The sequence below is a fragment of the Vulpes lagopus genome, chromosome 19 (assembly GCF_018345385.1).
Source record: "Vulpes lagopus strain Blue_001 chromosome 19, ASM1834538v1, whole genome shotgun sequence".
Classification (NCBI taxonomy): Eukaryota; Metazoa; Chordata; class Mammalia; order Carnivora; family Canidae; genus Vulpes; species Vulpes lagopus.
The window spans coordinates 16,130,172-16,153,381 of record NC_054842.1 but is presented as its reverse complement, the minus strand read 5'-3'; the positions used below and the strand labels follow the sequence as shown (position 1 = coordinate 16,153,381).

Below are 23,210 nucleotides of genomic sequence, written 5' to 3'. Positions count from 1 at the left end.
TGGGAAACCACTGATCTGTTTTCTGCAGATGAATTGTGCCTGATTTTTTGCCAATGAAAGGGCTAACAACACCCACCTCACCTGTTGTCTTGAGGGTGAATGGGGACCTGGTGAATGTTTCCCAGCAACCCTAAAGGCAACAGAGAGAAACTGCCTACCTCTTAGCCCCCAAGAACCTGAAATAGGTTCCTGTGGGACTGAATTTCTCTTGAAGTTTTATATTTTAAGTTAAAAATCTTGTTCCCCACTTTTACTCTATTTATATCCTCATTTGTTGTAATTTTAAAATGACATTTTAAATGCCTTACCATTCAGTAAGAATGATGCTCCTGGAAAAGATACTATATTTACTCTGCAGTTTCCAGCATGTTCTAACACACTGAGACTCCCCAGAGTGAGGGGCTATCTTGGGGAGCTATCTGAAATGTTCCTTCTGGCTAAGCCTGCCACAGAGCTGTCACTCAGGATTCTTAAGCTCTTGTTAAAGTCATGACCAAAGCCTTGTCTAGCAATGTGGGCTTCCCAAAGCAGTCCTTTGGGGAGGAACATAGCTTGAGAAAGCTTTCAGTTGGCGATATGGGTAGAAGGCAGGGAGGAACCTCATCTGCAAGCTTTACATGATAAAGGCTACCTCTGCATGTGGAATTCTTGACTTTGTGTTTATAGGGTTTATTCAAATATTATTCTTATTATAATTAAGCCACCTTTATTGAATTTCTTCTGTGCACTGGGCACTCGTCTAGGTGCACAATTGCTTTCTTTGCATTTAGTTTTATAAGATGATTCTGCAAAATAGAAGCTTATGTCTTCATTTTGCTGATGAAGAAACTAAGTCCCTCAGAGGCATTTAAACAAATTTACTTAAACCTGTACAAGATCCCACAGCAAGGAAGGGGTAAAATTTGGAATCACATTAGACCCCAAACTTGTCTGTGAGTAGTGTTTCTGGATTAAAAAAATATCTGGCACACGAAAGGTCAGAGTCTAATGAACTCCTCTCAGAGTTGGAGGGCCTTTATGTTGTGGGGTGAGATACTTTTGCCTGGAGTCTTCAGTGACCCTCTGTGTGTATATAACCCCCTCTGACCTTCCCTCCCTGCTCCATTTCCCTCTCCTTCCTGGCTCAAAACTGGAAAAGGATGGTTTTCTCTGAAAAGCCAGAACCCTAGGGAGGGCAAGTGGCTTTGGTCTTCCATAAGAACAGGATCCTGGAAGATGAACGGGTGAATGATGAACCACGAGGCTGGACTGCAGGGCATCCATCAGGTCACGGTGCTCAGGACCCCCTTGGTGTGGGCTGAAAGGGGTGATGGATGCCAGTTAGAGCAGAGAGGGCATAGGTAGTACTCCTTGATTTGAGAGGCTTTCATTCTGTTGCAGGCAAGTAACACAGAAATAGACAGGGCTTGGCTTCTGTGGAATGTGGGGGCGAGGGCACAACATGTCCTTGGTTCTGGGGAAGGATCTAGTTCCAAATGGAATCTGAACATCTCCCTGCCTCCTAGTTCCCCGGCAGCCCCTCCAATCCCCATAGAGGGAGGGTGACTTTTCATTTGGAACAATGCTAATGGAGTCATTCAGGGTCAGTGTCTCTGAGATAAAATCTGTCACTCCCTTCTGCAGGCTCATTATTTCTACCTTCAGGCTGCAAGGAGACAGCAGAACACCAGGGGGGATAAGGCTGTTTGCTCTTAAGGCTCTCAACCCCCCTCCCACATATGTATATATGTGACACACACATATATACACACACACACATATCAACGTATATATACACACATACACATTTTTATGTGTGTGTATTTATTTATTTATTTATGAATGACTGTGGTTTTAATGATGTGATGAATTCTGGGCAAATCTTAAAGAGGGTGTCAGTGTTTAAACTCCTTGCATAAATTTTGTTGCCCTGAAACTCTACCCTCAGTCCACTCCTGGATATGCTTGAGTATTGCCATTTAACAATGACAACAAAAAAGAGCTGCATACAGGGCTGGACTCGGCCTGGAATTACACCCCACATAGTTCTAATTGTTCAGTAATTTAAACAGAAGAGTGGCATTGTGTTGACTCGGTGATTTAAAATTATGCTAAAACAGGATTTTGCCAGCTGGATCCTTGGCCTCGTTCAGGAACATACTTGGCTGTGTGCAACAGGGACCGCTAACCCATGAGGGTAGAGAAAATGAAATTTTTTTTATTTCTTTCTTTTATTCTTTTTTTTTTTTTTTTTAAGGGAGGCAGAGTTACTAGAAGCCAGCAAACAATCACCAAAGTACTAGAACTTTAGGATGAGTATGGAGCTATGGTAATTCAAATAGTATTAGGAACTTATACTTTATGAGAGAAAAGGGGGCATCTCTGAGCTCAGCTTTCATTCAGAAGCAAGAGGCTACTACCTTCATGTAACCACAGAGGCAAGGGCACATAATCTGGATTTTTCTTCTCCAGTACTTTGATACATACTTTCTTGTCAAACAACATGGCTCAGGCCTGCACCTTCCTATCCAGTATACCAGGGGAAATGTTGACATTATAGTACCATAGTCTTGTGGATCTCTTGTTTACAGCCATTGGAACTCAAATGGTGGGGATTCCTGTCTATAGGCTGCCTGGGGAGTGCAATGAGCTGAAGGAGCTGAAGAGCCAGGGGCCAGTGGTCTGTCTTCTATCATGTGAATCCATGTCACTGATAATGTGGCCACAGTAATGACCACCATGCCCCCACCTTCCTCCCCTCCCACCCAGAGCTGATTTTTGTAAGGTGTGAGCATCTGGACTCTGTGTTGCCAGATCGTAATAGTTTTCTTTCTGGATTATAATGTAAAATTTCTCAGTATTTAAAAATAGGCAGCTGACCCACCCACAAAAAAATGGACATTGTGTAGGCCAGAGAAAATGCTTCTGCCAGCCAGATGGGGCTAGTTGACCTCTACTTTTGACACCCAGTCTCCAGGGTCTTGGATTCCCATAATTTGCTATGTGTCTGGGGTCTTCCCATCTTCCCAGTAAGGATGTGTCTTTCCTTCTCTAGGAGGGGGCTCTCGCAGGGGGTGGGAGCATGTACTTGGCATTAGAATGGCTTTAGGTCAGGTCAAGCTTTGGCACCTTCTGGCACTGTGGTCATCAACAAATGGTTTTTGCAGTCTGCACCCCACTTGGGTGCTCCATCAGTGAAATGTGAGTGAGGGCTGGCCTTGCCCATTTCTTGGTGTCTTTGTCAGGGTTTAATGCAGGATGGAAGTGAAGCTACAATACTTTGTAAACTCTTGAGCACAACAGAAGGAAGCAGCCTGGGCTGGTGACCAAAGATGGGGGCTGTGTCCTGTTAAATATACAACTAACCAGCTGTGAGATCTGGTCAATTGTATGACCTTTCAGAGTTGCGGGTTTCCCATCTGTAAAGACCAGGATTTTTTAGGGGAGGCAATGGAGTGAATAAGAGAAGGCAAACCTGAGACCAAGTTGAGGCTTCAGCAGTTATTTCTTGTGTGATCTGGGTCAGTCATGTAATCCTTTGTGTGGTCTAGTGGCATTTTCATCTCCTGGGGATTGTTAGAAATGTAGTTTGGGGCCCTACCTCAGACCTGTAAAGCACAAACTATTCCTCAGGGCATTTGTAAGCATGTAAGAGTTCAAGGCACTTGGACTTAATATAGTGCTACTGAAAATGTGGTCCTGGACAAGCAACATCCTCATCTGGAAAATTGTTAGAAAAGTGATCTCTCAGGGCCCTCTGTTAGACCCACTGAATCAGTCCTCTGGGCCTGGAGACCAGGAATCTATTGTTTACCAAAGGCTCTAACTTAAATTACCTCTTCATTTCCAGTACTTTTGCAATAATATAGGTATATCATTAGGGTGTTTTTAAAAAAGATTTTATTTATTTATTCATGAGACACACACAGAGAGAGGCAGAGATATAGGCAGAGGGAGAAGCAGGCTCCCTGTGGGGAGCCTGATAAGGGACTCAATCCCAGGACCCCAGGATCATGACCTGAATCAAAGGCGGATGCTCAACCACTGAGCCACTCAGATGCCCCTAGCATGAGGGTGTTTTAAGGATGAAAAAATATGGTGTAGTATAACAGAGTGTAATATCATAGAATATAAAATAACACATATTATAATGTGTTATAATGTGTGTGTGTGTATATATATATATATAGAGAGAGAGAGAGAGAGAGAGAATGATGAGCAGAACTTGGTAAATAGTGTGCAGTGAAGAGTAGAAAAGAAATTGGAAACAAGGTAATTGGTAAGAGTGTGTGTCAGTTATGGTACTTTGGTTTCAAGCCAACAGAAACTAACCCTGGCTAACTTAAGCAAAGTGGAACTTATTGGAAGGATATGGGATAGAACATAGAATTAAATTTAAAAAAAAAAAAAAAAAAAAAAATGAGCCTTCAGTGCATGGGAAAGGCAACAATGAGGGTAGCTTCAGGGAACTAAGACAGTTTTAGAATTTAATAAGTGGGTCTCCTCAGGGCACCTCCATTGAGATGAATCACCTCCAACTGCCCTTGGGCCCTTCCACTCAAGATCCAAATTCTTGATGAAGAAACTGTCTGGCAGGCTTGGGTCACCCAGAGGACAATGCACCTGAACTGCTGAGCTTAGTGGGGGTAGAGGAGTTTCTCAAAGGAATACCCTGTTGTTGCAAAAGAAAGGGTGTATGGGAACTGGGCAAGCAAAGCCAAAGGCACCCACTGCAGCTATTTTGAGCTCCAGTATTCTGAGTCTAACATCCTGCATGGTCCTTGGACTTAGCACTGTAGTAAGAAATCCTGGAGCAGCAGGCTGAAAGACAGGTGCTTGGTCTTTCAGACAATCTCCTGGCTGTTTCCTTGCACAGTGCAGCTGTAGGTCTTTTTCTTTATATCTGGGTTGGGGTAGTTTTGCCTCAGTGATTAGAGGAGCCGTGTGTGCCACCAGAACTAAAATGTACCTTCCTGTGCACAACTGTGGCTCACATGCCTCCCTGTTTGTGGCAAAGCTTTGAGATTTTCCTCGAAAAAGTACAGCCTCTGTCACTAATGAAGCCATAATATACAGCAAAGCACTGGAGAAGGACACACTGGATATCTTGTGCTTTTCTCCCACAATTTTATGAGTGATTATTTATAAAAACATGCTCATGTCTGAAATTTGCCATATTGGCTCCATGCTCTGTTTGTTTTTATGAATATTTTGTGCAGGTGGGACAAATGGCTATGCATGGCTTGAGTTCGGGCTCTATTATTTTTTTTCTCCTTTTGATTCTACCAGTTAATCTCAAAAATGACCCTTTTGTGTGTGGGGATTTTCCCTGGCGTGTGTCTGTGCCATGGTAACAGTGGCTGGTAATAGTTTGTCTATGAGGGGAAAATGGCGTGAATTAATGTGCATGTGAGGGAAGAAGGGGTTTCAAGAGCCTTTTACAATGATTGTACTGATGCCTTAAGGGTAATCTAGTGCCTCAGAACATTTGCTAACCAAAGCACAGAGACCTGGAGTGGCGGAGGTCCAGTGGTTACAGTGCTGGCCCATCAAACACTCTGGTCCCAACACTGGCCACTAGCTCTCCTTTTCACATCTCCCAGGTAATTTGGTATTTCTTTCACTGCACCTTACAACAGAAGTCTAATAATCAGTGATATAAACAGTGATTATACCATAGGTTTGTTTTATTTGTTTTTTATTTATTTAATTATTTATTTATTTATTTATTTATTTATTTATTTATTTATTTATTTTAAAGATTTTATTTATTTATGAGAAATAAATAAACCCCACCTGGGCTGCCCCCATAGGTTCTATTTAAAATTGTAGTAGACCAAGGCCAACATAGCCAATACCAATTCAAAAAACAAATTGGCTTTGATCTGAAGTTGTAGGGAGGAGCTCCTGAGCTCAGTATTAAAGATGTGTTTGCGTCTACAGAAGCTGGAAGGCTTATGGAGTGTTCTGTTGAGAATGGATACAGTGGTGTCTTCTCTTATGAAAGGGTTCTCATTCCAAAGCCCTTATGGAAATTAGAAATTGCATACAGGGGGATCCCTGGGTGGCTCAGTGGTTTAGTGCCTGCCTTTGGCCTAGGGTATGATCCTGGAGTCCTGGGATTGAGTCCTTGTGGGGCTCCCAGCATGGAGCCTGTTTCCCCCTCTGCCTGTGTCTGCCTCTCTCTCTCTCTCTCTCTGTGTGTATCATGAATAAATAAATAAAATCTTAAAAAAAAAAAGAAATTGCATACAGTCAAGAGTACCCTTGAATATCTCTCAAATTTCAAATTAATTTCAATGTCTATGGTTTTGTATATATACATTTATGCAGCAACATAATAGTATATATAATATCACTATATAGCAATTATATAATGTGAATATGTTTATATAATTATATATGTGCATATAATGTGTGATATATTTAATATGTAATATATAATTTATTCTAAACATAATATATAATGTAATATATATAATGTGTTATACAATGTAATATGTTATATATTTATGTATTATACATACTAGTAAATATACATTTATAACAAATAAAATAATACAAAAATATAAGTAATGCATGTAAACACATATTTATAATATGATACATATTATCTATGTTTATATTATATATGCACTGTGCAAGTTTATAAGCTTATATATGTGTATATATAGCATCTATAGTTGGATACATGTTCAAAATATAATTTTATAGAATCTTAATTATGTAAACAAATAGACATATATTTGAAAATCTCGAAGTTATGATGCATGTGATTAACTTCTTTTCACCTCTATGTCTTGCTCTAGAGTAGAAAGTGTCATCTGTTCGTTCCGTTTGGAATTTCCTCATTTTACCCCTGCATACACATATAATAATCTGAGTTTAGCACTTGCTATTATTCTGGCTTTTCAGCCCAAATGCTATGAATTCCAGCTCTGCATAAATATAAAGCATGGATCATATTTGAGGTCTAGTTGTCTACCAATCTTAGTTTTGAACCTGAGTAATTTGGGATTGTAAGAAGCCAAACACATTGCTGGTCTGCAAGAAATGCCTTCAGGAATGGCGATTGTTTAATTTCCATTCAAAGAAAAACTAAGTCTTCCGGGCAAATGGATGATATTTGAAATCCTCATAATGAATTTACTCTTTTTTTAACCATCATAAAAATGGTAGTGCTATCAATTATACATGAAACTGAATATTAGAAAGCAGAGGAGAAGCATGTTGGCACGCACTTCCTTTCAGCCTGGCTACCTCAAATTATGAACGAGTTATTTCCGTCCCTCTGCAAAAAAGTACATGTATATTGCATATGTCACATATTATGTAAATTGGTAGTTATCATTGCCCCACACACCATTTTCCTGCAGACTCCAATTCGACTTTCATAAGCAACTGTTGCTCAAAAACAATGTTTAGAAATTCTCTCTCCAATGACCTTTGTTTAATTGAGTATATTATGTACCCTCTCTTTTCATTGTTATGAAACAAAAGAGGCTACCTTGCAAACTAAATTTCTTCCTGTCCTTCTCCCAGAACATGATACAATGGGAGTATTTTATGATTTGCTGGTAAATTTTTTTTGCTCTAATTTGTTCTGGACTGACTAAAGAATTGAAATTTGTTTTTGCATGTGGTTCTTGGAAGCCATCTCATTATATTAGACTTATACTTTGTATTTGGTCATTGAAAAAGTAAATTTGGGGGTGGGTTGGAAAGCCCGTTTAAGGAAATGTAGAGAAACAAGTTGTGTTTAAAATGAAATATTCCACTTGCCTCTTGCTAGTACCTGTCTGTGGTGTATTCTTAGGAAACTGCTGACAATAGAGTTAGTGCCTTCTCAAGGTCCCAACTCTGCATAATACCTTCCATTATGACAGGATTCTTCTTAATTTGTCATTTCAGGGTATTCAGAATTATAGGACTAAAACCCCAAACAAGACTTTTTTTGTGTGAAATAAGAGTAGACTTCATCACGGTTATTAAAATTCTAATGACATGAAAGCCAATTATTGTGACTTCAGGTGGTTATTCTGAATGCACTTATATACGTGACAGCCGAGGTAAATATTTCAGCCTCAGACAGCTCCATTAATTAATTACCGCTTAGGATTCTGAAGCTTGCTTACATGCTTCAAGGGCCATGTGGAATACTTATAAGATATATATTCCAGGCAAGTCCAGACAGGCAAACTACTGTGTCTCTGCCTCTCTCTCTCTCTCTGTGACTATCATAAATAAATAAATAAAAAGATATATATTCCAGGCAAGTCTTTGCCTGTTTTTTCATGTCCTTGTTTGACATTTATTTATGAGAATAAAGCTCAGACTTAAATATTTTACCCTATACTCCCTTTTCCCCTATAGAGAAACTTGTATAGAAAAACCTATAGCAATTTAAGAAAAAATAATGTGTCTGAAGAGGGCAGCCTTTCCATAATTTCTTGAAATTTACTCCAGTTCAATACACATTGCATTGGGCAGTTAATTTTTTTGTGATTTAACACTCGTGAATGCTTTTACATGTGTTGGTCCTAAATCTCGTCTCTTAAAATTAGGCTTAATTCTTCACCTCAGCCCCCTCCTCATATGTTTTTAAAAAGGTTTCAAATAATGTAGATGGCAACACAATTCTTCCAAATAGAGGGCTGTACTTGGAAGAATTAACTTCACTCCCAATTTACTCATGAGTACTTTGATGGGATATGGTTATTGCTTTATAAAGTTTTAAACTTTACAGTTGTTTCTTATTTTAAGAATTATGAAATCTTCAGTTTCCTAAAGAGAGGAAAAACTGAAGTACATTTTTCTGCTTCTTTGTGTCTTTTATGCCCACAAGAAGGATCAGGCCACATGAGGACTTGTCAGGAAGAGTCATAAAAGCATTCTCTCTGACCTATTCCATCCAGTCACAGAGCAAAGACTTCAGAAGTTTTCTACTTGTGAACATACTCATCCTGGAAAGTGTGCATGCCAGGAGTGTTTTGTACTTGGCAATTAGCATGCGGGACAAACCTGATTCATAACAACATTGTGGCCGTGTTCACCTTGCTACCCAGAACTAAATGGCTAGATCAGAGCCTTGTCACAAGTGCCCATGGTTTGAAGGATCATTGCAGCTGAGGTGGCATCTGGTGCTATGTGTGCAGAGGAGAATTTGGTCTTCCACTGTTTTGTGATAAGATGAAGAGGTGGGAGGAAATCCAAGATAATAATTGAGGGTTGTATAGTGTCCTGAGATATGTCTTTAAAGGAGAAACTTCTGAGAGTTACTGGTCTCCCTATGATGAAGGAAAGTTTGGGACACAGGAAGAGCAAGCTCTAATCTGATAAATAGTTGAACAAACCACTCTTATATTTGTCTACCACTACCCCCTCCTCAGGCTTTGAAATGTCCAAGCTTTGAAAAGCCTTGTGGGTTATAGTACATTGGTGGTATCTAAGCTCTGGAAAGTCTGACTGTCCTGAGGATGCTCATGGCTTTCAGGAAAAAAATGATTGGGTTGGAGTTCCAAGTTAGGGGTAGCCCCACTCTGGGCAACTTGATTCTAGCCAGCTTGTGACCAGGTAGGTCCTTTGCACTTAACATTGTCCACTGTGTGGCATCACTGATACGAATATGTATTGAAAAAATTTAAAGGAATGTGTGAATATTGATAGATTGACATTTCCACAGCAGGTTAGAATTTAGTACAACCTCCCCAATTTATAGATGAGCATAAATGACTTGGTTAATGCCTTATAAGTAGTATCCGATCCAGAAGGGGAAGAATCCACTTGCGCAATTTCTTTCTACCTACTTTATGTAGCATGTAGCCTCTAAGATGTTCTCTGATGATCCTTGTCTCCTGCTATTCACATCCTGGTGTGGTCTCCTCCTATATTATTCCAGAATTGATCTATTTGGCCAATAATCACCAATAATTATAGGCTACTAATGGGGGAAATTCAGGGTTTCTTTTGTGTAAAAGAACTCTGACAATCTCTGATATCTCTATGCATGTTTTTCTAAGACACTTTGGCAGAAAATCATTAATTTGCTAATGTGGCCAATGAAATTAACTTTGAGCTCTAAGTTTCAGATAAGTTAGTGACTTGATATTTCCTGGAGGTAATGACCTCATCCATAACTTCCTTATAGATGGTTTTCATACCACAAGCTCCAAAAGTAACAATCACTGCTAGCAGTAGGGATGAGGGGAGGTAGAGAATGCAGAAAAATGTGGGAAGTAGTCAGCCAGTCAGTTTTCCACAACATACACACACATTCACACACACACACACACACACACACACACACGACCTCAGATACTTTTTAAATTTTCTATCTTTAGGACTATCCTAGTGTTTGAAAGTCAAAGTTTTACTTAAGATGTTCATTGACACCCTAAGTTCTGAGCTAGTTTTCTAAGGAGTTAGAACCAAATTGTTCACTCAGATTGATATATATGGCAATTTAGGTGACTCATTAATTCACCAGGGAGGTATTATGGAATACTAGGTCCCTGAGATGTTAATGAATATTTGGTGAAAAAATAAGGTGAGTGAGAGAAAAAGGGAAGGTAGCAAGAAAGAAAAGCAAGAAAGAAATAGTTCAATAGATTCTTTGGACAAGTAATGTTGGGACAAACTGATACACGGATGGGTCTTTGGAGAAGAAATTCTCCATGCCTTTTATGTGCCAAAATGTACAGTGATTCTCCAAGAGAGAGGTTGGAACAGTGTCCTCTGTGTTAACTTTTCTGTTTTCCTGGTACTTAGGCATTCTACTGAGGGACAAGAATACTATAGAAACTCTAGCCTGTGGCCCAATATGAACCAAGCCCATCTTTGCAAATAAAGTTTTATTGGAATACAGCCACATTCACTCATTGATGTATTCTCTATTTCTGCTTTCATGCCACATGGCAGAGTTGAGTAGTTGTGAAGGAGTATGGACCACAAAGCTCAAAATGTTTACTCTCCGGTCCACTACAGAAAAAATATGCTGACCCCTGGGTTGAGTCATTTGGGGAATGTAGCATTTCCCAAAATTGATCTAAGAACTATTTTTCAGTAAGTCATTCTGTGGGTCCAGTTTCTACATAACACAGATGAGGGAACACCGAATCAGCTCAATCTTTTCTTGTGGGTCTGTGGGAGCCTCCCCTCCCTTCCCCCTTAGAACCTTGAAAGCAGAATACTCTACATTGCCCTGTTAGGCAGCTGCTACAGAGGAGGATTTCTGTTTCTCTGAGATGTGGAGTGGCAGATTGAGCCCAGTAGCTAAAGTGAATCGGTTCTTTGTTGTAAGATACAGCAAGATCAAGTTGAGTTACAGAGAGAGCTGCATGATAACAGGAAGCTTATCATTTATTTACTGAGCATCCTGTTCACTGTTTTGAGTCTTGTACAGGAAGGGAGCTGGAGGTTACCTTGTGCTTGTGTCTTCAGGGATTTACGGTTCTCTGTCTCCTTGAAGAAAGTGACTGCGAGACATGTTAAATAACAATGTGAAAATTCAGGAACTTAATTTTTTTTTTTTAAAAAAAAGACCTAAAGGAAGAAAAAGCCTGAAACTTTTTTAATATAAATCAAAGAATAATGTCTTCCCCTCTGTTTGGTAGGATTAACAGAATACTGTAATGCTTTCTACAGATTTTCATTTGAGTCATGAGAAGAGTGGAATAGTTTTCTGCTAATAATATAAATTAATTAATGTATTGCTGTGTAACAAATTCCCCCCAAGTTTAGCAGCTTAACAGCAAACCTTAACTCTCTTGGACAATTCTTGAGGGTAGGGAATAAGTTAACAGATGGGCTGATGGTTCTTGATCAGGGTCTCTGTTAAAGTTGCACTCAAGCCGTTATCCAGGGTTGCAGTCTCTGAAGACTTGACTGGGGCTGAAGGATCACCTTTCGAGCTCACTCATGTGGCTGTTTACAAGAGATTTCCATTTCTCACCACGTGGGACTCTTCCTAAAGTGGCTCATAACATGGTTTCTGTAGTGACATGGCTTGGATCTATGGTGATCCAAAAATGATAAACCATACCCAAGATTATAACTTAACTTACAAAGTGACATATCCTTAATTTGACTATATTCTATTGGCCCCATGTATCAACCTTGGTACATTGCGGAAGAGACTACATAAGGGAATGAATATCATGAAACAAGGTCTTTGGAGGCCATCTTGAAGCCTGGAGACCATATTCTGGTTATTTAAAGCAGCATCCATTGGTGAAGAAACTGGTTGTGCCCTGACTCCTTGCCCCTGGTCTAGGTAGGAGACTCAGAGCCTAAGGCCAGGGAATTGGGCCTAACATCAACTCTACCCATATAAGGCCACTGTTAGCTTCTAGAGCAGCTTTTTATAAATGAGAGTAAGGTATGCCCTGTAAGATAGTTTATTTCCACCTTTTTTTAAAAGATTTATTTATTTATTCATGAAAGATACAGGCTAAGAGAGAGAGAGAATGGCAGAGGCATAGGCAGAGGGAGAAGCAGGCTCCCCGCAGGGAGCCCAATGTGGGACTTGATCCTGGATCCCAGGATCACGACCTGAGCCGAAGGCAGATGCCCAACCGCTGGGCCACCCAGGCATCCCAGTTTACTTCCACTTTTTGAAAAATGATCCTAATATACCAATTTCATTACAGCAAGACATTTTACTATGTCTGCTGGAAAGGGGTTGTAATATACCAACATATGATTTTTTTGTGTGTGTTGTGAATGGCTCCTTCATGCAGTACATGCCTGCCCAGCCTACATATGTGGCTGAAGGAGCAGCACTTCTTGCGGTAGAGTTGTGTAGGTGTTAATCACCCTCACTGGACTATAAAATCTTTGAGTGTAAGAACTGAGTTTCCTCCTTCCTTCGTTTAATCATTCAATGCATATATACTAAGACATCGCTGTGTTCATAATACAATGATGGTTAAAAAACACACAAAAAACAAAGCCGGTTTTCCTAGTACTTATATTCTAGTGAGGGACATGAACAATGTATAACAAAACAAGTATATGAACAAGAGAATTTCAGACAGTGATAGGAGCTGTGAAGAACTTACAACAGGGGTTGTAAGGGGTTATGTCTGGGTGGCTCAGCGGTTGAGCATCTGCCTTTGGCTCAAGTCATGATCTGGGGGTCTGGGGATCAAGTCTTGCACCGGGCTCCCCACAGGGAGCCTGCCTCTCCCTCTGCTTATGTCTCTGCTTTTCTCTGTGTGTCTCTCATGAATAAATAAATAAAATAAAAAGAACTTACAATAGGGTAATGAATAAAGAGTGACAGGGGATGGGTTTACGTGGTTCTTTGGAGCAGGGTGGGAGGGCAAGGAGAAAAGAAATTCTCTGAGGAGAATTTTACCCATCTCTGCAACCCCTGTTACTAGCAGAGTGCTTTGCAGGTACTAGATGTGTAAGAAAATGTTTACAAACTTAAAGTACAGTGAGGGGCCAGAGAACTAGCAAATAAGAACCCTGGGAAAACCATTTTGATTTCAGTAAATATATATGGTATTTTCATGTGTAGAGACAGATGGAGTCTATTATTCTACATTTGCTTTTTGTAAGTACAACACAAAGCCTTGGTCAGGTCTCCCTAAACAAGATTCTTTTACTTCTTCATCTCTGGAAATAAGACCAAGAGGCAAAGCCTATTGACCATAGTTAGTAAGTCAATCTTTATTATTTGGAATTGTGTTGAGATTTTCTTCCTTTTATTTTTTGTGTTGAGGCCAGCTTAGATTTCTTTTGCATTTCTGTAATAGGATGAGGACACAATGAGGAGTAAATCATCAGGTTTCAGATTTCATGACTTGAGAAGGAGGAGCATGGAGATTTTGGAGGTGGCCCAGAGAAGGGCTGTGAAATGATTGACTGGCTGGAAACCAGGCCACACAGAGAAAGGTTAAGCAGAACTGGTTAATTTATTTTTTATTGTTTTTTATTACAACTTTATTTATTTATGAGAGACCCACAGAGAGAGGCAGAGACATAGGCAGAGGGAGAAGCATCCTCCCTGCAGGGAGCCTGATGCGAGACTCAATCCCAGGACCCAGAGATCAAGAGATCACGACCTGAGCTGAAAGCAGATGCTCAACCACTGAACCACCCAGGAGAATCTAGAACGGGTTAAATTAATCAGGAAAATAATTCACGTTAAAAAAAAAAAGGAGAATATGTGAGCTGCTCATATACCTTCATGATCTGGGCTTTTATTGAAACTGGAAAGATTTAGTTCGGTTTTTAGCTACCATTCCTTACCCAACTATGAGGATTCTCTGTAGCACTGGGAACATGACAAGAATAACTGGCGATGATGGTTTGGTCCAGAGTTCTGGGATCCCATAACTAAGCTCAATAATTTCTTATTAAAATGGGAGTATTTAGTCTGTGATTGTTTACAAAGGGTGGTGAGGGTAGGGACTGTTTCTTGTGTGTCTCGTGGACACTAACAGTATAGGCCCTTGGTAAATGCTGAATCCATGTAGCAACACACACTGGAATACATGTTCCAGAATTCTGGGAACAATAAAAGGAAATCATGCTTTCTTTTTTTTTTTTTTAAAGATTTTATTTATTCATGAGAGACACGGGGAAAGAGAGAGAGAGAGAGAGAGAGAGAGAGAGGTAGAGACACAGGCAGAGGGAGAAGCAGGCTCCATGCAGGGACCTTGATGGGGGACTCAATCCTGGGACTCCAGGATCACACCCTGGGCACTAAAACTGAGCCAACCAGGTGTCCCTGAAAATCATGCTTTCAATAGCAGAATTGAGAAAGAGATTCCAGAACTTTAGCCTATACCCTTCTTTCTTTATCAATTTCCTTTTCTTAGCTTGCCTGGTGAGTACATTTATGGGTTTTTTGTTTGTTTGTTTGTTTGGCTTTTTTTATTTGATAGCTCCTTATCAAGGTATGTGGATAGAGCCTTTACCACTTATTCTTTACAAAGTTTCTGGCCCGGGTAAGGTTTTTGAGTCAGCTCTTCAAACCTTACTTATAAAAATGTTACTGCTGTCTAGGTCCTTTGCTGTTTGGTCTTGTTTCTTGCATGATTCATCTCATTGGGGTTGGAAACATGGTTTTCCATCTGAAATTAAAATCCCCAAAGTCATGTCTGTCATCCAGAGTTCAGTCTGTCTGAATAACCTGTGTTGGTTCTTGGATCGTGTTTGTCAATGACTTTTTGCGCCACGATGTTAAATGCAGATGTCTAATTGGCACCTTCCAGGACTATTTATTGGTTCTTCATTTCTCGTTCTTCAAATATGCTCAAGGCCTAATGCAGGAAAGACTCCAGCTACTGGACATGTTTCCAAAGTTCCTTGTCTTATGCTGATAGGCAATTAGACTTGAAGGAAGCTGGCCAAGCAAAGGACAGTTGTGGACGAAGTACAGCGGCTGGCTGGCTGGCAGGCTTGCTGCAGCATCTGGCAGCCTTCCTCACTTATGAGTTGCCATTGAATTTGGTCTGCCTTCCAGGTTTCTCCATAGCACTTTCCCCCCTTTGTTTAATAGAACACTCTGTGTGCTTTGTCACTAAAATGTTTCACACCCTCCTTCTCCTGAGTTCCCTTCTCTGATATGAGGAAACTGGCTCTGCACAAGCCTCGCAACCTGGGGTTGGAAAGGAGGGAGGTTGCAAAGTAGGGTGTGTATTTTTGTCTTAATACTTCTTTGAATTCTAGCTTCTCTTGGCTTTGGTAGATCATCTAGTTCTTTTGCAGTTACCTCACAGCTTTCATGAGACATTTTGTGTGGAATAACATGTACCCATTAACCAAAGCTCTCAACTTCTGTACAGTGTCTACCATTTTCCGTATTTCTTGCCCTCCTGACTTTAACAATTGGATTTTTCTTTTTTTTTTTTTTTTAACAATTGGATTTTTCTATGAAACCATATTAAGGAACTCCCTGTCTTAATATCTTGACATCTGGGCCAATGGTGTTACCCTTTCTAAGACATTATAGTAGTTATTGGGCTCTGGAATTCTATCAGTTTTTACTGCCTTTGTCCTCAGACTGTTGGTTCTATTGTTATAGTCTCCTATTCATACTTGCCAAACTTGAATAGGGTTAAGTTTACTGAACCTATTAATGAATTTGATGTTTACTGATCACTTACTATATTTCTAGCATGAGCATGCCTAGTTATATAAGTAAATGAAACCCAGCCTCAACTCGCTCTCGTCCTCCCTTGTAAGTTTGTGGAATGTACAGTCTACAAGAGAAAACTGCATTTAGGAGGCAATTATGAGAGAGTATAATAGAAGTTTTTGCTAAGAGGCAAGTGTAGATGTGCTGGAAACATAGCAAGATGGTGACCTATTCTTGGTATTCAGGGAAGGTTTTCTAAGGGCAAGAATTGAATATCTAAACTGAAACTCTTAGCCAGTCATTTAATTGGGCTGTGGTGGTTCAATCTATATCAGTAGATTAAAAATCAGATGTTTTTTTTCCTCAAGCATCTTCCCATAATTTCCAGAAATATTTCTCTGGAGTTTGAGAGTTCATTTTATCTGTTTAGAGAAAACTATTATCAATAATATCCTTGAATCTTCATACCTCTACTCATCATCATCCTTGTTCTTCAATGGATGCATATAGCCGTACAAGTGTATGCTGGAAATATTATGGGATGTTTCCTTGCTTCGAAGATTAAATATGAATCAACTGAAGAGCCTCTTAAAAATGCAAATTGCTGGATCCCACTTCCAGAGATTTGTAAATTCCTGGGGTCAAAGAATTTGCATTTTAAAGCAGCATGCCTCATTATTCTGATCTGGATACTGCCCTCTGATTAACCACTGGTTGCTGAGGACACTAGGATGGGGAGAAGGAGGGATATGATCAATTACTTATCTGGTTTGTCAAGTGAGTTTGTTTTCATCCAGGCTGAAATACAGACCATGCATTATGGCTAGTTCATTCAAAAAGATAACAAGGAAACCCAACCAGATTTTGTGTTTTGTGCTATGAAACTGGATTTTTGAATATAGTCACATCCATCAGAAGCTATGCTACAATTCTGGGGACATGGTCATGTCTTTAAAATTTGTAATTAATATTGACCATTATTTTGTTGTTTCTCTGGCCTTTTACATTTATCCTTAGCACTAGAAAGGACATGAAGTGTATGAATCACAATGGACTGCAATTACCATTACACAGTTAATTATATTTGTGTCAGTGCTGAAGAACAGTGTGACCTTTAGGAGAAAGTTAAGCGTGAGCATGGAAGTATTGTGACACTTACCAAGAAGGAAAAGTTGTACACTTCACACTTCACATTGTTTGTTTGTTTGTTTGTTTTTTTGCCTTCAAATCTACAAATGCCCATTTTATCTCCTTCCCATGTCAAGGTTCCTTAATAATTAGGTTCAGATGCTGCAGGTCACACATCTCACTTTTCTTTAAAATATTTTTCGAATGTTAGTGCTCGTGTCTTGAATTTGACTACCATAATTTTATTTTGATTAGAAAACCAAATCTTTCAAGAAGAGATAATAAGTGTTGGTTAGGATGTGGAAGAAAGGGCACCCTTGTGCCCACTGCTGGTGAGAATGGTGCAGCCACTATGGAAAACAGTATGAATTTTGCTCAAAAAATGAAAAATAGAACTTCCATATGCTCTAGTAATTCCACTTCTGGGTATACATCCAGGAAAACAGGATATGGAAGAGATATTTGTAGTTGGTGTTTGTTGCAGAATTATACACACTAACCAAGATATGGAAATAACTTAGGTATCTGTCAACAGATGAGTGAATAAAGAAGAGATATATTTGTTATATATAACATACATATTTTATATAAAATATATACAGTATAGTGGTAACCATATTACAATATTAGATGTATCAACTCTGATACCTTAAACTTATGTAATGTTATGTGTCAATTATATCTCAATTTAAAAAACACAAAGTTTTATTTTCCTGATAATAGGTATAACAATTATTGTTACAGTTTTAGAAACCTGTGTTGTGGCTTATAAGTAGGATAAGTTACCTTCTCAATATATGATGTCTCAAAAATTAGTCTGAGGGTGAATTCCAAAAGCTTATGATTTAAGAAGACTTGAAGAGATTCTGCTGAAGCCCAAATTGTTGGGCTAGAAAAGCAGCCAATGGCCCCTTTCTAAAAATGCAGGGAAGATGGGAGCTGCTATAATATTCAGGCAATGGGCTCTTCTGGATTACTAGCATTTTCTAGTTAACAGAGATTTCAGATATTTCTTTGGTATTTTAGATACATAATACTGAAAGCAATCAAATCTTTCCATGGAAATTCAGTGTTGCCACTATCATTAGTAATTTATGTACTCTGAAAGTGTAGAATAATTTAATTTAATAGATTTGGGCCTGGATAAGGAGGGAGCATGGGGACTATCTAAAATATTCTTATTTCACAATTAGGAAAATGGCATTAGAGAAGGTACATGGTTGTGCACTGGTAAAGTCTGATACATTTGAAATTCATTGCTACTGCTTCTCATTGAGGGAATATGATTAAGCTTTTAGTTTAATTTCCAGCTATTTCTTTGATAGTGCTACCTTTATCCAAGTTGAAATCAGAATGCTTCTCACACTGTGCTATAGAGTCCAATCCCGTCAGCCTCAGTGGGGCAGGAGGACTGATCTTGACTCTGCCTCTTCCGATGGGCAGATGCTAGAGGGAAGTTGAATTGAACAGACAGACCACAGCATTTAGCTAGTAAGCCAACCTCCCTGTGGCAGAGGTTCAGGAAAGCTGTCAGGAACAGCATAGAAATTACACAGGAGTCCTGAAAGGCAGATGCAATGCAGTGATGGGGAGTATAGGAGTTGGCAGTACTATATTGGTGTATTGATCATCCCCCAAACATACCAATCATTTCACATCTTCATGCCTCTGCCATGAAGCATCCACAACTTTCCGCAAGTGATAGAAAATGTGATTATAGTCAGCTACACAAGGAGGATTTAGGCAAAAATCCTGTGGCTGTGGTTAAGCTGCATAAGAAGACCAATTAGAGTTTGCACCTCTGCTCTTCTCTTGGCCTTTTTTCCTCATAGTCACAGAATGGTTGCTCTAGCTCCATGTAGTGTATCTGTATTTAGAGGGAAGGAATAGTGGTGGTGAAGATCCAAGCCTTATGTCTTCCTTTTTATCAGAATAGCAAAGGGTTTCCCAGAACTCTTTCACCTTCTGCCCCTCCAAAATTATATTTCTATTTCATTAGCCAGGAGTATAGGGAGGGAATACCGAAAAAGTGGTTATGTGGGTTTTTTCAGCCTCGGTAGTAGAAACAGACAAGAAAAATGGTGTTAAGAATGGCTGTGGATGAGCAAATCTACAGTGAATTTGTGACATTTTACAAGCTCATGAAACTGAGCATGAAACTGGTAGCAATAGTATGGTCAGGTCTTTCCCAAGATGAACATTCTCTATGTAATAACTGACTCAAATAGCCTCATTGATTAATGTGGATATTTGTATACCAGTTTGGTTTCACATAGAAACTTAGAATAACATGCCTTATTTTCTGCTTGTTGAATTACGGCCCATATGTGGATAGCACCTTACTGTACAAAATGCTTTACACCTATTACCATATTTGTTTCTCACAAGAATACCATGATATGAAAATTATTATTCTAGTCTCAATGAAAAGAAAGTTGAGACAGAGAGAATTCAGGAGACTTGTATCAGGTCAAACAATGAGTACAAACTGAGAGTTGAATCCAGATGTTTTGGCTCTAGTGTTTATATTATTATACTTGCTGAGGAGAATGTATTTTAAAAGAAATGAAACAGAGAGTAAGTTGAGGGAGAGTCTAAGATTGTGGTAATTTTTGGAGCTGCAGACACTGAGTAATTCATTTAAAGAAACGGAAAGTGAATTCAGTTTGTGTGACAACATGAAATATTTTTTTCCTTCCCTTTTTCAGCGAACTTCAGCCAGCAAGTCTTCGGGTGCTCCTTCCTATAGCAGATGGTCCAGTTCACAGCCACATCAGGTAACATGCTCTTTTTAAGAATCTTGTTGTGCTTGGTCTCCTTGAAGTGTGCTTAAACGTACAGTCATTTTGTCATTGGGCAAATGTGGAGGGTATCAGGCTCTTGCCCGTTCTCACCTTGAAGTGGCCCATTGGCAGAGGCCTGTGGACTTCCTCATTGATTACTACTCTCCACCTCAGGTCTCATGAGAGGGAAAGTGATAGGCAGGGAAATGCTGAAGTCCTGCCTTCAAAGCCCTCCCCAGTGCCTAACTAATGAAGTCAACCTGGCAATTAGGGAGAATAGATTTTGCCTTGTTTTCTTCAAACAAATTTAGCCTTCTGTCCTTTCTATTCTAGGAAATTGTATGTGTTCCCATGTGTGTGCATATGTATATATGTGTGTGTATGACATAGAATGTCTCTAAGAGTGGATACACTAATATATCTGAAAATGTACTAATACTACAAAGAATAACTTTTTTGCTTTGTTACTCAGGGCGATTAAAATATCCATTCAGGTCAAACAATACTGAATGTAATTTAACCTCTTTTGGGGAAAGTAAGCCAGCATAGCACTGTTCTGTCTCTGTGTGTAAACAAAACAGGATTTTTTGGTTGGTGAGCCATTTTCACAGGTGACTCATGGGGTTCTTTTTGAAACAGCACGTGACGAGAACACTAACTATATACTCTAAAAACTTGGTAGGACTTGAATTCAGGTTGCCTTCTTCTAGTTATGAGACCAACAAGAAATTTTGTTGTCTTTTGTTCTATTGGTCAGAAGTTTCTCTTAGAATTTTCAGGTCTCTTGGACAGGCTGCAATGACTGTAGCAGATGCATGTTATCAATGGTTTATATTCACATTTTCTCCCATGTATTATTGACTTTCTGTAGACACTTAGTATCGGTGATAATTTACTCCAACATTAGCATAATGTGAGCAGTCTTTGTATACTCCCTTTCATTCTTCACAATTTCTTTGTAAGAAATTGATACTTATCAACAAAAATATTAATTTAATAAGAGAAAAAGAAATTCTTCCATTATGCAATATTTTATCACAGTCTATTTTTTCTTAAAGATTTATTTATTTATTTATTTATTTATTTATTTATTTATTTATTTATTTATTTATTTATTTGAAAGAGAAAGAGATATCACGCATGAGAGAGAGAGCACACATGTGCACACATTGGGGGGAGGGATAGAGGCAGAGAGAGAGAGAAACTTAAGATTCCATGCTGAGTAGGGAGGCCAGTGTGGAGCTTGATCTCACGACCCTGAGATTATGACCTGAGCCAAAATCAAGAGTTGGTTGCTTAACTGACTTTGCCACCCAGGTGCCCCACAGTGCCTTTTTTTATATTGATTGGTTGGTGAGAAAAAGTTGAGGTGATGGTTCTGCCTCCATTGGCATCAGTGTTGCATGGATGCTGTGGTTTCTGTTAACTTTAGAAGGATATACTGCTTTGTGAGTGTGAGCTAAGAAAAAAAGTGACCCAGAAATAGGGGCAGTGGTACTGGTCTAGGGAGATTGCTTCGAATAGCCAGTTTTCTTTTACTTCCTCCACTTCCTAAAAATGCACACTGGGTTTTAATCAGTGTTTTTGATATCTATTCTCATACCTCTCTCACACTGGGTTGAGCAAGTCAGAGGTCACATCTCTGCACTCACCCTAAAGATGGAGAGATGTTCTAATCTAATCTTCATAGTCAAGGAAAATGAGACACAGAGATTATGTTGTCCAAGGTTATGTGATTTCAGTTGGTCTACAATTCACTGATTTTCTCCCCCAGAACTTACTCAGTCTTTTAAACCAGTACAATTATTTTGAGAACTTCCCAGTGAAATAGTCTAATGTGAATCTGTGATTCTCTGCTGGTCCTGCAGACTTTTTACATGTGGCAATGAAATGAGAAAAGTGAAGACAGGGTAGTATTTGGGACTAAAACTAACCTTTTAGTTTTCCAACAGTACAATGACTTTTTAAGTGAAATCTGGGAATGATTAGATGGTTTTCTTATAATTTTTGATATCCAAGCCAAATTAAAATGGTAGCCATCCTGTATACATTTTCCAGTGTGTTCTCTGAATTCTTACCTGTCTATGAAAGGCAGGAGCAGAAGAGCTACCAAAAATGGGTTTCGTTTTTGCCTTCTCATCTTGTGAAAGAAATGTGGTTATATTGGCAGACTTTCAATCTTAACAGTGCCATTGATTAGAAGGCTTAATTTGATGGCATTTCCAAATGGTAGCCTGATAAAACTGATATTGGTGACATCTCTTTTGTATTGAGGATCCCCTTTAACTGTAACTAAAAGGAGCAGTACATTTTTTATATTAGGTACATTTTCTTGGTGTTTATCTATTGTGCTGGTCATTTGTTGGTTTGCTTTCAGATCTACTCCATGGGCATCTCTTGCCATCTGCTTTCCTAGGCTCCCTTGTTAACTGACTACTAAACAGGTTCTCCCAGTTGGAGGCATCATTTACAGGTTGGAAAGAGAAAGGGAAAAAAACATGGATGTTTCTCCCCTCTGTTGCTTGCTTTGGGCAGTGTATCTCCATGTTCTGATGAGCCTCTGTGTGGATTCAGCTACTATGAGGCAGCCCTGGATTCTGGCCACTATGTACGCTGTCTGTGTTCCCCCATAGCTTCAAGGGCAGTGGCTGTGTTCCTCATTCTTCCCTGTCTTTTTTGGCTTTCCTAATAGCCCTATGACTAGTTCCCTGTATTAAATTCTTTCTCTTTGACTGCCTGGTATGGGCTCTCTTTTTCCAACAATTTTTTGTTTTCTGATTGATATACCAATCACGACATGATGCACTTTATTCTTTTGTCATGTAATAGTGGGTTTTAACTTTAGAAATATTATGTGAATATTTACAGGATCACCAGACTTGCAGCTGCTGAAAACTCTGAGATTTATTCTATTGAGCTGGCCTAGTGGATGCTAATCCTTTTATACCCCTATCCTACACAGAATAATTATTCCTCTTCTTTGTCACTCATGAGCTAATCCTTCCCTTCTAAATTTGTGTTTATTACAAAAACCTTTGTCTTTCATGTTTGCAATATAATAGGCTTATTGGCTTCAGTCTTTGAAAATACCTGCACAGATTCTCAGCCTGAAGTTGAAAAGACCACAGTAACTCCATCCTAGATTCCAGCTTTATGTCTTTTTCTGATTTTTGGCATCAGCAGAACAGTTTAGAAAAGAAATTATCATAGATTTATATTCACTAAGAAAA

General features: G+C 39.2%; 1 protein-coding gene across 19 annotated transcripts in view; it reads left to right on the top strand.

Annotated features, from left to right (window-relative positions):
* Positions 1-23,210, top strand: part of RBMS3 (RNA binding motif single stranded interacting protein 3) — a 1,727,904-nt gene that overhangs the window by 309,461 nt on the left and 1,395,233 nt on the right. For all 19 annotated transcript variants that reach the window (XM_041733599.1, XM_041733601.1, XM_041733598.1 and 16 more), the window contains one exon: positions 19,906-19,974. In XM_041733599.1, the coding sequence (XP_041589533.1) occupies positions 19,906-19,974 (69 nt within the window). The remainder of the gene's footprint in view (positions 1-19,905; positions 19,975-23,210) is intronic.